Genomic DNA, 19,972 nt, shown 5'->3' on the forward strand with positions numbered 1-19,972 from the left:
AGAAACTAATTAAAAACAGGGTAAAAACATCTAAATTTAAACAAAAGTCAGTAAGTCAGTAAATCGATTCTCAATTTTCTTTTTTTTTTTTTTTTTACAGCAGAGAGGCCTATGCCAGTTTTAGATTAGTCTATGGTCAGTCATTGGTTTGATTCATCAAATGTACAATATTATTAATTGAATTACTAAGTATTATTAATTATTATTAATTAATTATTAATTATTAATTTATTTCAAAAGGTGGGCTTGATAAGTGATGCAAAGTGTTACAAGTGTTCTGTGACAACACTAGAGGTACTAATGGTCAAATTTAAATAATTTAATTAAGATATATATGTAATGCCATCTAGTGGCTTTTTTTGGTAGCAGCAGTGTGCACTATTAAAACAGCAATGTGCAACATAACAAAATAAATAATAAAAAAATACAGGAACAGTCATGTACAAAATAATAGAACAATTAGAGCCTTAACAAACTGAACTATATCCTACTGTAACAGTTAAACATGAAAAATAAGACTTTAAGACTTTTTCGGTCCCGGAGAATGAGAAGTTTTTTTCTTTAATAAAGATATATTATTAACTTTATCTGAGAGAAAGATGCTCCTTAAGGTACCAAAACTATTAACATATTTGAGGCTAGACAAAACAACTGTTATTTTTATATTTTAGAGTTTTTCTTTAAGAAGATGAGAATGTTCACATTCTCTGGAGAAAGAGCTGCTCTTTGAGCTACAGTGTGCTGCGCCGTTTGCGGGAGGGATCGTCGATCCTCTTTTTGACTTCGATGCTAGAGACCATGACATAATTTCGATCGATTTCGATGACATATCGAAATCGTGATATACCTAAAAGTCAGTGTTGAAAAGATCTTATTCCAAGTCACTATTAAAGTCTTTAACAACACCAACAACAACCGAAAGAAACGGGCAAAACGTACTTTTGTAAATATTCTGATGATACATCAAGATAAAATATGCTTGCTGTTATTTAATCAGTAGTAAATTTTTCATTTTAAGACACAGAAATGCTGCGATTCCACTCACCTGACATAGCCTCAGCAGCTCCTCTAACCGAGAACACAGAGCTGATCCTCAGTTCATCTGGAGGCGGCACTGACTGAAATGAAGTAAAGTACACAGAGAGCAAATAGCATTTACTAAAGAGGGAACTCTCATTTATTGTATAAAATGACTCAAAAGCATGTACAGGTAGGGATGTTGAAAAGAAAAAAAAAAAGGTTTCACCATTGGGGCAGAGAGTGAGAGAGAGAGAGTGAGAGACAGACATAGCGAGAGAGCGAGCTATAGTAATAGACAGAGCAAGAGAGACAGACAAAGTGAGAGAAAGAGACAGAGAGAAAAAGCAAGCATGAGAGAGATATAGAACAAGCGAGAGAGACAGACAGAACAAGTGATTAATAGAGACAGACGCAGCAAGAGTGAGAGAGAGAGACATAATGAGTGACAGAGAGAGAGAGACAGACAGAGCAAAAGAGAGACAGAGCGAACCTAAGAGAGAGAGAAAACGTGAGCCAGACAGAGCGAGCGAGAGAGAGAGACAGAGAGAGAGAGAGAGAGAGAGAGAGAGCGAGCGAGTATGAGAGTGTGTGAGAGCGTGAGCGCCTGATTCTTCAGTACAGTGATGGTGTGTCAACAGTTTGGAGGAAAATGAAGCGTGGATGAAATAAATGCAAGCGACTGAAAAAAGACTTAGACAAACCTGAGGAAAATGTGAGAAAATGAAACGATGTGCGTACTAGGAGGTGAAAATGCGTACATGGCAGGCCTTTTTGTACAGAAACATTAGTCGAACAGATAAAAAGCGAGTGCGTGTTTGAGAGTTCAAAATAAAACTCACCTCCTGATCTCCATTCTCCAGCTCCTCTTTAACCCGGCTGATGTCTGACTGTGGGATCAGCGCTTTGTCGTAGCCTTCGTCTATGGGCTCGTCTTTAATCTTCGTTAAAGGGGAACACATGGTTTCTTCTCTACTGTTTCCACCCGAATCTTGAGACGACGCCTGCAGAGACAGAGAATGAAGAAAAGCATACTTAATAATGTTCAAAGAATTAGCAAAGCACAGAGAACTGTTATTCAGATCTGCATTAAAGATTGATTTTCAAACTGTGAAAAAATAAACGTATAAATTCGAACATTAACAAATGATTTATTATATTAAGGCCAGATACATTAGTGGAGCAGCTAACAGGAGCACAGTCACCAGACGCACAGTCTCCAAGAGCTCAGCAAACAGGAGCACAGTCACCAGGAGCACGGCTAACAGGAGCACAGTCACCAGGAGCACAGCTAACAGAAACCTCAGATAACAGGTGCACAGTCACCAGGAGCACAGTTAACAGGAGCACAGCTAACGGGAGCACAATCACCAAGAGCTCACCCAACAGGAGCACAGCTAACAGGAGCTCAGTAACCAGAAGCTCAGCTAACAGGAGCATGGTCACCAGGAGCACAGTCACCAGGAGTACAGCTAACAGGAGTATAGACCCCAGTCACCAGGAGCACAGTCACCAGGAGCTCAGCTAACAGAAACCTCAGATAACAGGTGCAAAGTCACCAGGAGTACAGTTAACAGGAGCACAGACACCAGGAGCACAGACACCCGGAGCACAGACACCCGGAGCACAGACACCCGGAGCTCAGCTAACAGGAGCACAGCCACCTGGAGCTCAGTAACCAGAAGCAAAGCAAACAGGGGCATAGCTAACAGAAGCACAGCTACAGCTAACAGGAGCTAAGCTAAAAAGGAGCTCACCCAACAGGAGCTCACTCTGGTTTAATTTCACTCTGGTTTTATTAATTTGCTGGTTAAAATATCACGTAATAATCAGAGCTTTTCAGGTGGAGTTGAACAGATTAATCCTGATTGAGTATAAACTCTGAGGTAAAGGGGGTTTAACTGATTATTATTGGTGTATTTACGAACAAGCAGAAGCTTTAGACATTGATTACAACACAACCAGAAATCAATTAGCCCTGAAAGTGTAAAACAGATTTATTGGGAGAGGTTTGTCTTAAAAAACTATTTCACAAATAATTCACAAGCCAATATTCATCACTGATGACCCAAACACGACCTGTTCCCTCCAAACTGCACTTCTGCTGCAAAGCCATAATGTTCTGTGGGGTCTTGTTACTGCTACAGCAGAGATGAACACAGCTGCTTTTTTTAATTTTCTTTTTAATACAACTTACACTGGGCTCATTTCGGGACGTTCCCTCCTTCGTTCGAGACTGCTGGGCTTTCTCATCTATAAAAAAAGCAAGAAGAGAATCAGACAATTTACCTTTTATTGGCATAGAGAAAACAGAGTTCATGCCTTTATAGCTTTTTTTTAACTAAATAAGTACTGCTTATATTGTTAACGTGATGAACTGCTTCCTTGACTACAATGTGGATATTTTTTAAACTTCAAGGATTTTATTGATTTACTGGATTTAGTGGAGTGTTGAAAAAGTTAAGTACAATAACTACTAAAATAAGTAAAATAAATAAAAAATACTTTAAGAAATGAAAGTCAGTAAACCTGAAACATTTCAGGAACTTTAGAAGTATACCTTAAGCGCAGTTGCACCACAAAGACCATCAATAACATTATAATGATGAAACTGGCACTAATCAGGACCCACAGAGGTAAGGAAGAGCAAGAGTTCCCTCTGTTGTTCAGGATAAGTTACCAGCCTCAACAGCTCCTCAGATAAGTGCATCTAAATGCTTCTTCATCAGATCAGAGTATTTTTTGTTTTTTTTTAAACACTTTGAAGTTACTACATGATTTCTTTATGTGTTCCTTCATTTAAAAAAAATGTATGTACAATGTATGGACAAGGACATGACCTGCAATAATTTTGATTTACATCAAATGCCCATTACGTTTTTTTAAAAAAGTTTATTTATTTTATTTCTGGTTTATTTAAAATATTTAAAAATATGTCTATTCTTATTGTTATTTCTTAATATTCATATTAATCAAGATTACATTGCCTTTTAAAAGTGTGTGGCTGCATTATAATGCTATTAAATGGTGCTAAAATGGCAATAAAACCATTTCAAGACGAAAATATTATCCAAGAAAAAGATTTTTATCTTTTTTCTTACTTTCGTTCTCGTCAGGGTCGTCGCTGTGCTGGGTTTTTGAACTGGAGCTGCTGTCCCAGTCCTCCTCGACTGCCCTCAAAACTGGAAACCCATCCAACTCGTCTTCGACTGGGCTGCGGCGTGGCTGCTCAGACGCACTGCTGGACTTTTCCATCTTTACAGCTGGAAACAATCGCAAAAATATGATTATTTTACAATAATTTATAGCAAGTAATAGTAACAATGAGAAAAGGAGGAGGAGGAGGAGGAACATTAATGTTTTACCTGGTCGCTCCTCTTCTTTAAAATGTGTTTCTGTCAAAATCTAAAAAGAAAGAGAACACAAATATGTTTATAAATGTTAATATACGTTATCAACATCAGACTGAATAGATAGATAGATAGAGTATGTACTACAATACGAATTCAACACCTCGACTACGTTTGTTTAACTTTCTCTGAGAACCATATGGCCTTTTAACAGTATTAAGAAAAACCAAAGAAACCACTATAAATCTGTGTTTAAGGTAACATTTTTCCAATGTACCAAAGTTAGGGATGCAAATGATTAATCGACTTTAGATTAATTGTCGATCCAGAGATTGCTCGAACAAAATGTATTACTCGCAATTAATCGCTAGAGGGCGCTACTGTAGTAACTTAAACAGAGCGTGAGAACGAGAGGTGAACACGTCTCGCGAGAGACCAGGGTTGAAAACAAAATGAAGCGGGCAAAAAGAAGTGCGGTGTGGGACCATTTCAACATTGTTAATTTAGGCGAAGAAGTCAAATGTTCTCTGTGTAATGCGGTATTGAAATACAACAGTTCCACTAGCTCACTCAGTTATCATTTGAACACCGTGCATGCAGCTGTCCTGCATGGCACCAGTGCACCTGGTCAACCTTAAATCACAGCTACACTGGGAGAGCGAGCGTGTGATGAGAGAAGGGTGGAGGGCATTACATGGATATGCAGCATGATCGAGAGAGATTTGATGCCAATCAACACAGTTGACGGTACAGGATTTCAGGATCTCATTGTGTTCCTATAGCCAGGATTGTTGAGGATTTCTTAATTAATAGCCTAGATGCAGTTTCTTCATAATCTATAGGCTCAATAATATTCTTTTCGGCTCTCTATTTAATTTCTTCTATTCTTTTTTTTTTTTTAATATGTATAATGTTTAAAATCCAATAACTGAGCCAGTCCTTTATTTATTTATTTATTTATTTTTTATTAAAGAATGTATTTTTTATACCATAAAAAACATCTTTTTTTCTTTTCCTAATGCATAATTACTTGAGGAATATATAATATAATATAGTACAATATAATTATCATAATATAATATATACTTTTCGAACTGTGTTTTAACTATTTCGCTGTTTTTTTAAAGGCCCTACTGAAACACTGAAATTCAAGTGAAAAACGCTGCTTATCAATTAATCGAAAGTCGATCGATAAGCTCAATCAACTAATGATTAATGAAGTAATCGATAATTTACATCCCTAACCAATGTTCCTGTATTTATTACATTGTATTCAGTACTGTATTTGATCCAGCAAGTTTTGTTTTCACACTGCAGTTTAGCAAATGAACTAAAGAATTAGTGCAGGGAACCCTGCTCATACTGCGCTCCTAGTGTGTAAACAGCATGGAGCAGCAGAGACAGCGTTTGTTCAAGCTAATTAAAGCTGTGGTAATTAGCGTTATCTGGCTAATAGATCAGATTAAACTGCGCCTTATCAGCCATTTAGCTCAAATAAAAGGAGTACATTTGATAGCTGTGTTGGATTGAGATCGGATCACGTTCTCACCACCGGTTGTTTTTATCTGCACCCGAGTGTAATTACTGTTTTCACACTTGTTCAATCGAACCGCACTAAGGGTACAAACCAAGCCGAGTCTGTTTAACTGTAACAAATAGTGCTGCTTTTAAAAACACCCTGAAACTACTTTTAGTATTATTTTCATTATGGATTATTCAGCTAATTTTACAATTGACTCCCTGCTGTTTTTTTTTTAATTCAGAAAATAATAAAACATAACGTCTATTAAGTGACACATAGTGAACATCTTGAGATCACTACAGGAAAGTGTGTGTGTATGTGTGTGCGCGTGCGTGCGTGCGTTAGTGAATTAGTGAAGAGAATGCTGAAGTGCTTTAGGGACAGTGCTAAAGATAAAACTACTGTAGCTCCTTTTAAAAGTGTATTTGCTGCTACAGATCTCCTCCAAATATTATAATTCAAACGTTTTAATGAAATGTTATTAAATGTTATTAGAAATGTTGTATTTAATCAATATTCAGAAGTATTATTCAGAGTTTGGGTTTGGGCTTAGGTGTATTCCTTAATGTGGAATCTTGTCTGAAGTGTGAAGCTTCAGATACGAGTCAACCCCTCCACTCTAGCTAGTTTACTATACAGCACTTAAAAATGATGAGTTTCTTTGATTTTACCAAATTGAAAACCTCTGGAATATAATCAAGAGGAAGATGGATGATCACAAGCCATCAAACCACCAAACTGAACTGCTTGAATTTTTGCACCAGGAGTAAAGGCATAAAGTTACCCAAAAGCAGCGTGTAAGACTGGTGGAGGAGAACATGATGCCAAGATGCATGAAAACTGTGATTAAAAACCAGGGTTATTCCACCAAATATTGATTATTTCTGAACTCTTAAAACTTTATGAATATGAACTTGTTTTCTTTGCATTATTTGAGGTCTGAAAGCTCTGCATCTTTTTATGTAATTTCAGCCATTTCTCATTTTCTGCAAAAAATGCTCTAAATTACAATATTTTTAGTTGGAATTTGGGAGAAATGTTGTCTGTAGTTTATAGAATAAATGTTCATTTTACTCAAACATAAACCTATAAATAGCAAAATAAGGGAAACTGATTCAGAAACTGAAGTGATCTCTTCATTTTACCAGAGTTGTACTGTATGACTGGAGAATCGATTCACTTCAAGAGTCGATTCTCTCTGGGTGGGAATCGACGCCCAGCCATGCTTTATTGTTATTTGAAGTTTCACGGTAACCGGTGGGTGTACACTTGGGCTAATCGCCACGAATCTTACACAGCAGTCGTTAAAATAAGATAACGTTACAACACGACGATTACTTGCAGTAAAAACGTTCAGGCAACGTTAACCCGGCGCTTATTCTCCTCTTACGTTACTACAGGTGAGTCTAAAAAAAGAACCGAGCAGAAAGAATCATCCGGCTGTACTTGTTCACGCTGGCCGGCGGTGGCCGGTGTGAGTGGCGGGGGCGGGGGCAGGGACGGGACCGCGGTGTCGGTGAGCTTGCGGCGGTTCCCGAAGCCCAGGTCCACCTGGATGCCGTTGTGGAACTGCTCGGGTGTGAAGTGGGAGCTGCAGATTCGGCTCTTTTTGTAAACGGTTCCTCCGAGTCTCAGCAGGAATTTGATCCAAACCCGGCCCAGTTCGGTGTCGGGAATCCGGTGAAAATTAACATTTGGATCCTTTTCCGTGTCTTTATTACACCCCGGAACCCCGCAGCGATTAAACTTGGGCATACCGACATAAATACGATATTAATGAGCGGCTAATTAAACCCAATTACTCCGCAAACAGCGCTGATTAACACTGCAAGCTAATTAGCTTAGCTTAGCTAACACTAGGCTAAAACAGCTCCATTGTACTACAGCTAGCTTAGCTACCTTAAAAACGCTGGGTTTCTGTGACGACAAACCACGCCTTCTTCTGATTGGTGGGAAACGTCTCTCACGTCAATACGTCCAACAACATAGCCCCGCCCAGTACATCTATTTAGTAGAAAAATACTAATTAATTAGCCTATTTTAAACACAATCGGTCACAAAAGTGACCATTACAAAACATTTATACCAATGACGCTCTAAAAATGTTACTAAATGAGGAGTTAAAAAATATAGTATCTTAGTGGACAATAGTCACTAAGACCTGTATAATAGTTGTACATGACCTCAATCATTTCAGTAATTCTGTTATTTCTTGTCGTGTTCAAAAATTGGGAAAATAGTTCAAAATGCAAAACACATTATATAGATGTTCCTTACACAGAGTGATCTATTTTAAATGTGTATTTATTGTGAAAACCCAAAAATCAGTGTCTCAGAAAATTAGAATATTATATAAGACCAATTAGTACTTTTGGCAGTGTGGGCAGTGTGACTTAAGTCCTGCTGGAAAATGAAACCCGCAAATTCATAAAAGTTGTCAGCAGAGGGAAGCATGAAGTGCTGTAAAATTTTGTGGGAAAACAAAACTACTGACTTCAGACATTATTAAAAAAATTGGTGTATGGATTTGATCAAACTGACTGGAGGCATCAAGCAGACCTCTGCAATTTAGAACCTTTGTTCTTTAAACTAGTTCATACGATATGGATTACTTTCTCCAAAGTAAAACATTTTTTTAAATTATTTGTATTTTTTAAATGCATCACGTCTAATATGAACAAGTGATTTTACAAGTAAAAACACTTTTTTTGCTTAAATTAAGGTTTTTAAATTATACGTTCTGGTTCCTAAACCTTCCACAAAGTACTTTATATATATATATTTTTTTTTACAAGAGATGATGAGCATCTTACACTGTGAGATTCTCTTTTTAACTCTGTTCAAAAATAGTGATGACTAGCCTGGGATATGTAAACAATTTAATAACTTCACAGAAGGCAAATGTTAAATCAGTATGCTATACATTATCATCCCACCAATCACAATTACAAACATAATTCACTTTTTTCCAAAAGAGTAACTGATTATTTAAATAGGTTGCTAATGAGAATTTTAATTTGGATTAAAATTATGATTGTCGTGTCTGGGAAAAAAAACAGGATTTAAATGTGTTAAGAAAAGGTGAAAATAAACCCATAAATACAATCAAAAATACCCTTGCTACAAACAAACTGCCAAAAGACCACATAGGTCAAATCAAATGTCTTAACGCTGCCTGATAAATTAAAATTATGTAGTAAATTATGTATGAATCATATTAGATAGCTAGTTTGCTAAAACAGCTGCTCCTTTGCACTTCAACTACCTTAAAGCACTGTAGGACCACCCAACAATTTATTTCAAATACCACAAATAAGGAAAAAACAGGATGCACAAAAAACTACAACACTCTTAATGTTTGTACAAATAAGTGAAAAGACTATACTTTATAGAGATTAAACAGAACAAGTATACAGAACAAATATTAATGTACTTTGTTATTGTTGTTGTTGTTATGCCTGCTTAGGGTCATCAATAAATGTATATACTTTATAATTTATAATAATGAACTAATAAACACAAAAAAATGTTATTCCTCTACTATTTCATATGGAAATTAAATTTTAACATTGTAAGTTTACACATATTAAGACTGTATTACCATTATAGCTATTGTGACATTAATACAGTATTGCTTACTGTAGCTGTACTACAGACGTGAACAGGCGCCAAAACACACCAATCTCTTTAGCTACAGATTTAACCATTTTATAATAAATAATGTGCATTAAAACGATTATATTTGAGCATATAAATGCATAACTAACTTTATAACAGTGTATGATATCCGCAGAATATAGTTATTATAGTTTCCTTAATTTAATCTCTTTGTTTAGGTCGCCATTTATTTAGCTACCTTTAGCTAACCTAGAAAAGACCTTGTGAAATACAGGTTATTATTTTTATTCGCCCTCTGAATTCATTTTTCTACATTCTACCTGAACAAGCTGTTTGATATTTGTCTGCATTAAAATAAAATATAATACAATAATAAAAGCAGTAAAAGCCAGTGTGTTTCCTTACCTGAGCATACTGTGTTCCGGCAGGCGAAAGCTGCAGATTTACGCATATTTAAGCAGATACCGCGGATTAATCATGACTACAGGCTTAAATAACCTCTATAAATGACTAATTATATATAAACTACTGTAATATAATTATAAACTGCGTGGTGTGTGCGACTGATGTGCGCGCGTGCCTCCAGCGCAGCCCCGTTATTAGCGTTAGCCTGTTAGCTCGGTGCTAAATCTGTTAGCTAACAGAAAAAAACGAGCCCCAAACTAAACTAACCTTTCTTCAGTTGAACCCGAAACTCCTGTAAATAAAGTGTACGGGTTTATATTAATTTAATGATTAAAGTCCGGTTTCGCTATATAATGTTTAACATAGTAAACGAAGCAATTATTTTGCGTTAGCAAGCACTCGGTTTCAATTCAACACCAACGCAGCGCTGAGACTCGGGGGATTTACAGCAGCGCCGCCCTACAGCCGCGGAGCAGTACTGCACCCTGTAACAGCTGCATCGATGGCTACGTTTATATTACCAGACTGAAGTGACTAAAATCCGATTTCTGCTCAATGTGGCTCAGATCAGATTTGTTATGGCTGTGTGAACGTGGCAAATCCGATTTTCTGACGGTTCAGATTCACAATTGTAAGTGACCTGTATCTGTGTGTAATGTAAACGAATCTGTCCCTGACACGCCTCACAAGCATACATTCATATGTGTATAAACGTCTTCTTCTTCACCAACAACAACAAAAAAACTCATATTAGAGACACAAGTGGTTGGTTTGCTTTTGCTGTTTTTGAAGCTATAGCTGCAGAACTGCACCAAGAGAGCAAAAAGACGCATGAATTCCGATTTGACCATTTACATTCATGTCTTATGTCCATGGATTGGATACGCATCTAATTTAGGACCACATATGAAAATGACTCAAATCTAATTTGAAATAATCCGATTTGGAAAGTTCATACAGCCATGAAAAATCAGATCTGAGCCCCATTGAGCCAAAAAAATGAATTTGAGTCACTTCAGCCTGGTAATGTGAACAAAGCCTGATAACAAAACTGAATTGGTTACCGAGTCTGTTCTGTTCTGAGCCTTTTGAAAAACAAAATCCGTAATTCCATCAATATACAATGCTGTCAATAAGTATTTCCCCCTACAGATGTCTTTTGATTGAGCTTTTTTCATACATTTAGATTAACAAACACATTTTAATATCAGACAAAGATAAACTGGGTAAATATAAAAAGAAGATTTTAAATGATAATTGAATTTACTAAAGGAAAATATATATCCAAACCTACATGGCTCTAGTGAAAAAAGCATTTTCCCCTAAACCTAATAAAGTTGTTGTGCCAGTCATGCATTTGTGATAACTGGCAACGAGTCTTTCACTTAATCTCTGTGGAGGAATTTTGTTCCACTCTTCTTTACAGAATAGTTTTAATTCAGACACATTGGATGATTTTCCAGCATAAACCTCCTGTTTAAGATCATCCACAGCATCTCAATCAGACTTTGACTAGGCCATTCCAAAGTGGTGGACCTGCTGGTGTGCTTTGGATCATTGTCCTGTTCCAGAACCGAAGAATACCTGAGCTTTAAGTCACAAATCATTTACACTGACCTTAACTGAGGCGAGTGAGACCTGCAGTTTTTATAGGACCTCCTTGATGAGTTGTTCATGCCATTTTGGCGTAATTTTGGAAGGCTGGTAACTACTGGGAAGGTTCACCAATGTTCCATGTTTTTTCCATATGTAAACAATAGAGGTGTGCCAAAAAATCGATTCACATAAGAATCTTGATTCTCATTTACTACGATTCAGAATCGATTTAAAATGTCCCAAAATCGATTCTAAGGTCCAATCCCATTTCTTCCCTTGGCCCTACCCCTCACGGTAAGTTCACACTGCAGCGGCACGAAGCGTTTTTCGCTCCGCCTCCCACTGCCCAAAGCGACAAGTGGCCGCTGCAGTTTGAACTTACCGTCAGACCCACACAGAGCGTAGGTGTTTGAGAATCACCGGTAAGATGGCAGAACAAGCACTATATTACCTTAGATTAACGTGTAGTTTTAATGTTTTATGGCAGAATGCTTCATAACAAGCATAAAAAAGATCGCTAGTAGTTAGTTTCCGTTTCTGTTAGCTAGCTAACTAGCTAACTTTCCAGTTCCACCTTAAATAATGCAACAGGTGGCAGCGGGCTGCAGCATTTAAGGCGGAACGGAAAAATAACAATAAGCTAATCAGAGCTAATTTCAGCTCCTCATCACAGAGGAATTAAGGAATGGACAATATGAATTAATTTCTCCACCTCCTGCCCCCTTTCTGAAGAAATACAACGGCCTAAAATTAACTAGTTAATCAGCAGCTGCTCCTGAACTTTAGCGCTCCACTGCTATCATCACATCAGCCCAGCAGCGTCACCTACACACCACCGCTAGTAGCCTGGTAATAAAGCAGTGTTATTTATTATTTATTTATTGTTCATTAACGTCATTGTGATATCCCAGTGATTCCTCTGTCACTGAAGACCCACATTCCTGCACATTTTATTGTTTTTGTAACACATTACCTTCTCCAGGACCAGTGTATATTATGGAGGCTTTTTTTCAATAAGATTCATAAGCCAGAAGCAGAAATTTTTATAAATCAAATCGTTTTGAATCAAAAATCGATTTTGAATCGAATCGTGGCCCCCAAAATCGGAATCGAATCGAATCGTGAGATAGTAAAAGATTCCCACCCCTAGTAAACAATAGTTCTTTAATTGCTCAGATTTATAAATAAATTTGTTACGTTTTTCAAACCGATAGATGTCAATGACTTTGTTTTCTCATCTTTTGCTTTTTGAGATATTTTATCCTGCTTCATGTTGTCAGACAGGTTATATTTAAGTGATTCTTAGTTCCAGCGAAAGGAACTCTTAATACTCGATTTTAGACCATTTTTTTGGACAAAGTTTGGTGTGGGAGAGCTTGCCTGGCCTCAACCTGATAGAGAACACCTTTGGGATGAATTAGAGTGGAGACTGTGAGACAGATGTTCTCATCCAACATCAGTGTCTGATCTCACAAAATACCCATAAACACACTCCTAAACCTTGTTAAAGCCTTCTCAAAAGAGCTGCTATAGCTGTAATGATTGGGTTGACATCATATTAAATTGATTTTGGATTAAGAATGGAATGTCCCTCAAATTCATATGCACGCAAAGATGAGCAAATTGAATCTTTTTGATCAAAACTTACCGTCTGTTTTCGTCTGGTCTGTTTCTTTACCACGTATGGAGGAATGATGAAGAGAGTGGGCACTGCTGTGCCCTTCAAACGACGATTTCCCTTATAACAAACATAATATAAGAATTTAGATAATGCACAATAGGTGATACTGCAAGACTATTTTACTTTTTCAAATTAATGATTAGTCTACACGTGTTAATTATCACCATTGTCAATTACACAAATTAATCGTTGCAGACCCATATAATATGGCACAACCCTAATTAGGGGTGGGTGATATGGCCCTAAAAATAATATTATATTATTTCAGGGTATTTTTCTGATAAAGATATTATTGCCGATATGACAAAAAATTTTACTTTTTTTGATTAAAGGGATAGTTCGGTATTTTTGACATGAGTCTGTATGGCATCATCATAACCAGTGTCGTGCATCCACACTGACTTACCCCCCACAGCGTCCTGTGAGCCGAGTTCTTGTCCAGTTTAGGTCAAAGCGAAAGTAGTCCGGCATGTTTGCTGGGGTCAGGAAAATAACTCCTTTTTCTTCCCAAAGCAGTACGTGTTCAAAAGAGTGATTTATTTACATCACAAAAAACTAACCCTGCAAAAGTCACGCCTCGTAAATCACTTGGGTCCTACTTTCTCTCGTTCCATATCAATGCGTGCAGCGCTGCAACCTGACAGCTAGCCTACGTGTTTGGGTCGCTTTGTTTACTTCTCGCCTCGAGAACATGTCTGACTACGAGAGTGACGAGGAAAACTCGGCAATTAGAAACTACAGCTGACATACAGTATGCTATCATATGGGGGAAGGATGTATGCACGTCAGGCTCTGTGATGCTCGGTTCGAGGGAAGCAGCATAAAGTCAAACTGGGCTACCTCTCATCGAATACACCAGGGATGACCGGAGCATTCGGCATACTTTTAGAAGTTTTGTATTCGAGGATGACGCAGGTATATAAAATAAATATATACATATGCCGATTGCTCCAGAAATCCCCGGGTCTAACAGCTGAGAAGTAGCCCTGTTGGTCTTGTTATGCTAGCCTACATTGTGACTGGAGTCATGGACTGGGCTACTCGTACACATCCACCTGTCCACGGAGTTGCTGACGATTGTAATAACAGTCAAGTTTCGACGTTTTGACAGCGAGTGATAAATGATTACTTTTATGATTATTTTCCATATTGCTTTGGAATAGCCCTGGTGCACCTTTCCGCTATGAGCGAATGCTGTAGAGAACATTGGTAGGCTACAGTTTTATTTACCTGGGGTGCAGGGACAGCAGATTTCTTCAGAATCCGTTTCTTCATCTGTCGTTGTCCAGGACATGTGGATAAAAAGTCATCATCGCTGAAGTGCGCACTGCAAACACGAAGCTTTTTTATTTTTTCCACTTTTGTGTCCACATGGATGCCCAGCGCTAGTACCCAAAGTTTCCTCAGAGCAACATCAGTCACAGGAAAACGATGAAAACTCTGCGGAGAATCAGCCACATCTTTGTTGCTACAGCCTGGATAGTCACAAGTCCGCACCATTTTAACACACACACACACACACACACACACACACACACACACACACACACACACACACACACACACACACACACACACACACACACACACCTAGCTATATATATATGTGTGTTTACAAAGCTTATAAAAGCCAATAGACTTCTCCCTAACGTTAGCTCGTTTGCGTTGCTAGTCTGAACACAGCTGCTAAGCACTGCCAAAACACAGAACAAGTTGACGCGTGCGCAGCTCGCTGTCAGAATGACGCGCACTGATACGAAATGAGAGAAAGTAGGACCCAAGTGATTTACGAGGCGTGACTTTTGCAGGGTTAGTTTTTTGTGATGTAAATAAATCACTCTTTTGAACACGTACTGCTTTGGGAAGAAAAAGGAGTTATTTTCCTGACCCCAGCAAACATGCCGGACTACTTTCGCTTTGACCTAAACTGGACAAGAACTCGGCTCACAGGACGCTGTGGGGGGTAAGTCAGTGTGGATGCACGACACTGGTTATGATGATGCCATACAGACTCATGTCAAAAATACCGAACTATCCCTTTAATTTCAGGAATATACTTCTGTTTAATTAATACAATAATATCATATAAAAACACTGAACAAGAATATTCTACTGCAACAAAAATAATGTTAAAAGTTATATACATTTTCAGTATAGACAAAAAAATCAAAAAGGTTTCTACATATTTTAAGCAGGACTGGTATATTTTTTAACTTTAGAGAAACACATTTTAGCTATTAATGAAAAAAATATGGTTTAGGGCAGCGGTCGGCAATAGGTGTCCCGCAGGCCAGATGTGGCCCGCAAGCATAAAACATCTGGCCTGTAAGGTTGTTTGAAATTTAAAATTAATATAAAATATAAAACTATTAATATGAAAATTAAAATGCTTCTCTGGTGAGCTTTTGTTTACAATACCTCCCTTGTCTCTTTATGTCGCGCTTGGCGTGACTTTAGTTTCCACCCGTTCTTGTTTTTCCGCCTGTTTTTGAGCTCCCTGTCTTGTTATAAGGGCGTTTTTTTCCCGGCCGTGTCCCAATTCACTACCCGGGGCAGCAATAGTGTATTGGACCGTGACCCTGATGACACGGGCTCAATCCGTTCAATCGTTCAATTTGTTTCCTTTCTTCTTGGGTTTACCTGCTTTGAGATTAACTGTTCTGCAATTGGGTTTAACAGCCCAATGGGCTGGAGAGCTACTAGTCTGTAACACTCCAACTCATTACACATTTTTTGTGGCCACGTAATGGCTTGAAAAATATCTGGCCAAACGTAATTGCCGACCCCTGGTTTAGGGTTTAGTGCTTCTTTAATTCTGTCAGATTATTTGGCGATATAATTGTGTACAATACGATATGGCACACCCCCTTCCACCCCCATAATACACAGATTTAATAGTGACACCAGTGACAATTACCATCAGCAGGAAACCTTATTATGTCTTACCCTAGAGTTTGTGGTGAAATGGTGCTCCTCGAAGTGAAGACTACAGAGACGAGAGAACTTGGTGGGCTTCCAGTCCTCACGTCTCATATTCGCCACCCACTGCATCAGTCTGCGTGTATCCTGCTCACCAAACGGAAAACTATAGAAAACAGAGAAAAAGATTCTCATCAATCAGTTAATATAACAGAACGACACAAATAAACTTGGATGAGTGGCAAGTGGTCCAGCTGGTTCGAATCCCAGTCATGCAGCTTGCCATCAGCTACCGGAACCCTGAGAGAGCACAGTTGGCCCTGCTCTCTCTGGGTGGGTACAGTAGATGGCACTCTTTCCCCCTCATCACTCCAAGAGTGATGTGGATCAGCACAAGGCTGCGTCTGTGAGCTGATGTATCAGAACCGAGTCACTGTGCTTTCCTCCGAGCGTTAGCGCTGTGATGCTACTCGGCGATGCTGCATCAGCAACAGTTCAAAAACAGGAGGAGTCTGACTTCACATGTATCGGAAGAGGCATGTACTAGTCTTCTTAACCCTCCCCCTGGTGTTGGGGCATCACTAGTGATAGGGGATATACAGCTGAGTAGCAGCTAAATGGGTGGGACAATTGGTCTGATAAATTGGGAAAAAATGGGGAACAATAAAAAACAAAAAAAAACTGAGATATCAATTGTGTAGTCTACTTCTAATTAATATAAATGTACATAATGCTACATGTTGCATGTTTTTTTCAAGAATCTGCATTTTGTCTGCTTTTCACAACATTGTAATAAACATTTTATATCACAATATATATATTATATATTTATCATATATATATATATCATATATATATTATCTCCCAGCCCTAGTTATTCACCTTAGAATTTTATTTTAACTTATGAATCTGTAGTTATTCTCAAATTAAGTAATGATAAATGAAAAGCTTAGTTTTGTCTGTAATTTTATAGTAATGAAAAGATTTTGTCTGTGTCAAAACATTGCAATAAACATTTTATATCACAATATATAAATATATATTATACATTAACCATATTCCCCAGCCCTAGTTATTTATCTTAGATTTTTATTTTAACTTATGAATCTGGAGTTATTCACAAATTAAGTAATTTTAACCATAAATGAAAAGCCTAGTTTGGGCTTTTATTTTAGGTTAAAAAAAATTGTCTGGGTGTCAAATCAATGTTATAAACATTGTATAATGTAAAAACGTCTTTAAATATCAGTATATAGATTATATATTTACCATATCTCCCACCTTTAGTTATTAGAGGAATATGATCAAGTTAAAAAATAGGCTTTACATTTATGATTCAAACTACTAATATAATAAATAATAATAAACATCAGAACATAACTATAACATGTCTAACGTAGAGTTTCAGTTCTATAATACATATATTCACCAGCATAAAATAATCACTATATAATATATATTTAGCATATATATATATAATCTCCCAGCTATAGTTATTAGAGTAATATTATCAAGTTCCAAAAAAAATTGTTACCAAAAATAAAAGCCAAAAATAGGCTTTTTATTCGTTTTATTTACGATTCAAACTACTATAATAAATAATAATACATATCAGAACATACCCAACATAGAGTTTCAGTTCTATAATCAATATATGTATATACATCAGCATAAATTTACAGCAGTAAACTGCAGTAAAAACAATAACTTTAGATAAATGAATGTGAATAGAGCTCTGGAAGAATAAAAAATGTCAGTATTAATATTATACAGCTACATATAGTACATTTATAACTAGAGATTGGAACTCCAGATCCAGCTAGTAATAATCCAGACCAGGATTTTGCTGCGCTGCCCGGGCGGATCTGTGTATTGCGGAGCTGCAGCAGAGCCGCCCACGCGGTTAGAAGAAAATCCCGGCATGGATATTTACAGTGTGGGCCTGGATTACCTATCTAACCAAAACGGACCATTTTAGTCAGCACAGACTTACCGGAAAAACTGCAGATTACTCTCCGCAGAGTATCTGTTAACGCAGCCCAGAGCAGAGCACGACATGACTGCCCAAACCTCCAAATTACAGCTAATAAATAATAATAATAATCTAGTTTTATCAGCTAACTAATAAAGTTAGGTTAATAAACACAGAGAGCTAAAGGATTCTGCGGGCGGCCCGGTCCAAACAAAAGGCTACAAATATCACTCAAAATCCGCATTTAGCACATAATAGCGGATAAATACATGTAACATATAATAAGTAATTATTTCTAAAATTATAAATAAATTAGTAAATATAAATAGGCGTATTAGCTAGCTAACTATAGTTGACTGCTGCGAGCTAGCTTAGCTAAGCTATTTTTTTTTTGTTCAGTTAAACCTTTATTTTGAAAAAAGTTTTTTTTAATGCCGACCGGAATTTGGCTCTAGTTAGATTCTTTTTTTTATTTTATTACCAACTTAATATGGAAATATAGCGACAAAAAAGACAGGGATCATAAATAAGTACATACAAACGAAGGCTACAGAGTAAATAATAAATAAAAGAATGGAGCACAAGTTAAAATATAAAAGTATTTTTAATACAACATTTTCTTTTTAATAATAATAATAATAATAATAATAATAATAATAATAATAATAATAATAATAATACATTATTATTATTATTATTATATTTATTATTATCATTATTCACTGAATATGTAAATATACAAACAAGTCAGGGAGCATAAGTGTACAAGGACTGTGATATTAAAATTTAAATAAATATTTTTTTATCATCTTTCTATTCTTTTTAAACCCAAATCATGTGTAAACAGAGTGAAAGAGAGTGTTATTATTTATTCCCATTTACAACAATGTATATATATATATATATATATATATATATATATATATATATATATATATATATATATATATATGATATTTACTCAAAATAATAACCAGACTAACTAAATTTAAAGCTGGTCAATTACTTGAATTTCTTGCCTCTTAATATGTTTGAGACATAGACTGTATGTAAGCATGGACATTTATTTACGTTTTTTTATTTTTTACTTCCGTTTCACCCTTTTTTTCTTTTATTTGTTAGCAACATACATATCAAAACAATATACAATAATACAAACTCTTGTAGAGGATATCAGCTACAATTCAGAAGCTAGGGGGAGCATACACAAACATACAGAATAGACGAGCAAGGTAATAAAATGATAATCTTAGAACAAAAGGTTACTAGAGATCTTACGCCGTTTTGAAGCCAAAATATGGCCGATATGGAAGCTGCCATCTTGCGTGCGCTTGCGCAGTACAGGCAAATTGGAGCCAGACCTGTGGGGGGCGGGGCCATGTGACTGCCCAAACTCCGCCATCCCCTTTTTTATTTTTTTGTTTCACAGTCATTTTCACCAAAAAAGTTACTTAACTCAGCTAACCTGAGTTGGTTAACCCAATTAACTATTTATATATATTTATATAGTAGTTTACTCCCTACAGTTAGGGAGAAGAACAAAGTATGAATACTAATAAATTAATGGAGGGAAATGATCCACTTACCGAAAGAACTGCAGAGAATGTTTCTCTGAGGGTCTGTTACTACAGTTAACTGCTGAACATGCCATTGCTTTACTTTAGAAATGTAGTTTTTAACAGTAAAATCCGAATGTGAGAAAGATCTGACTGTGAGCTCCGCGACAGTGGCGGTGCGCGTTCACGCTCTCAGGCGACCTGTCAATCAAATTGCCCTCAGCTTGCCCTCCCCCTATCGCCACACCCCTTTAAATATAACGGAATAGCTCCTATAAAACGTATTAACTGTATAGAAAAACACTGGTGGTTATTAACACAGGAGGGGGGCTTGCA

At 37.0% G+C, this 19,972-nt stretch overlaps 1 protein-coding gene across 8 annotated transcripts in view; it reads right to left on the reverse strand.

Moving 5' to 3' along the window:
* The window catches only part of si:ch211-266o15.1 (zinc finger MYM-type protein 4), an 80,173-nt gene extending 60,375 nt beyond the window's left edge, over nucleotides 1-19,798 (reverse strand). Inside the window, exons 1-9 of one of the 8 annotated variants that reach the window (XM_049463691.1) lie at nucleotides 19,667-19,798; nucleotides 16,136-16,274; nucleotides 14,420-14,629; nucleotides 13,157-13,246; nucleotides 4,383-4,422; nucleotides 4,119-4,280; nucleotides 3,215-3,270; nucleotides 1,860-2,021; nucleotides 1,046-1,118 (exon numbers count right to left, since the gene is read on the reverse strand). In XM_049463691.1, the coding sequence (XP_049319648.1) occupies nucleotides 1,046-1,118; nucleotides 1,860-2,021; nucleotides 3,215-3,270; nucleotides 4,119-4,280; nucleotides 4,383-4,422; nucleotides 13,157-13,246; nucleotides 14,420-14,629; nucleotides 16,136-16,274; nucleotides 19,667-19,731 (997 nt within the window). In that variant the 5' untranslated portion in view covers nucleotides 19,732-19,798. Of the gene's footprint in view, nucleotides 1-1,045; nucleotides 1,119-1,859; nucleotides 2,022-3,214; nucleotides 3,271-4,118; nucleotides 4,281-4,382; nucleotides 4,423-7,335; nucleotides 7,766-7,788; nucleotides 8,482-9,912; nucleotides 10,432-13,156; nucleotides 13,247-13,595; nucleotides 14,332-14,419; nucleotides 14,630-16,135; nucleotides 16,275-18,101; nucleotides 18,476-19,666 lie in introns of those variants that run through there. The other 7 variants (XM_049463690.1, XM_049463697.1, XM_049463693.1 and 4 more) reach the window with 7 other exon arrangements.
* Between the last annotated feature and the right edge of the window lie 174 nt (nucleotides 19,799-19,972).

This window comes from Astyanax mexicanus, chromosome 14 (assembly GCF_023375975.1).
Source record: "Astyanax mexicanus isolate ESR-SI-001 chromosome 14, AstMex3_surface, whole genome shotgun sequence".
Classification (NCBI taxonomy): Eukaryota; Metazoa; Chordata; class Actinopteri; order Characiformes; family Acestrorhamphidae; genus Astyanax; species Astyanax mexicanus.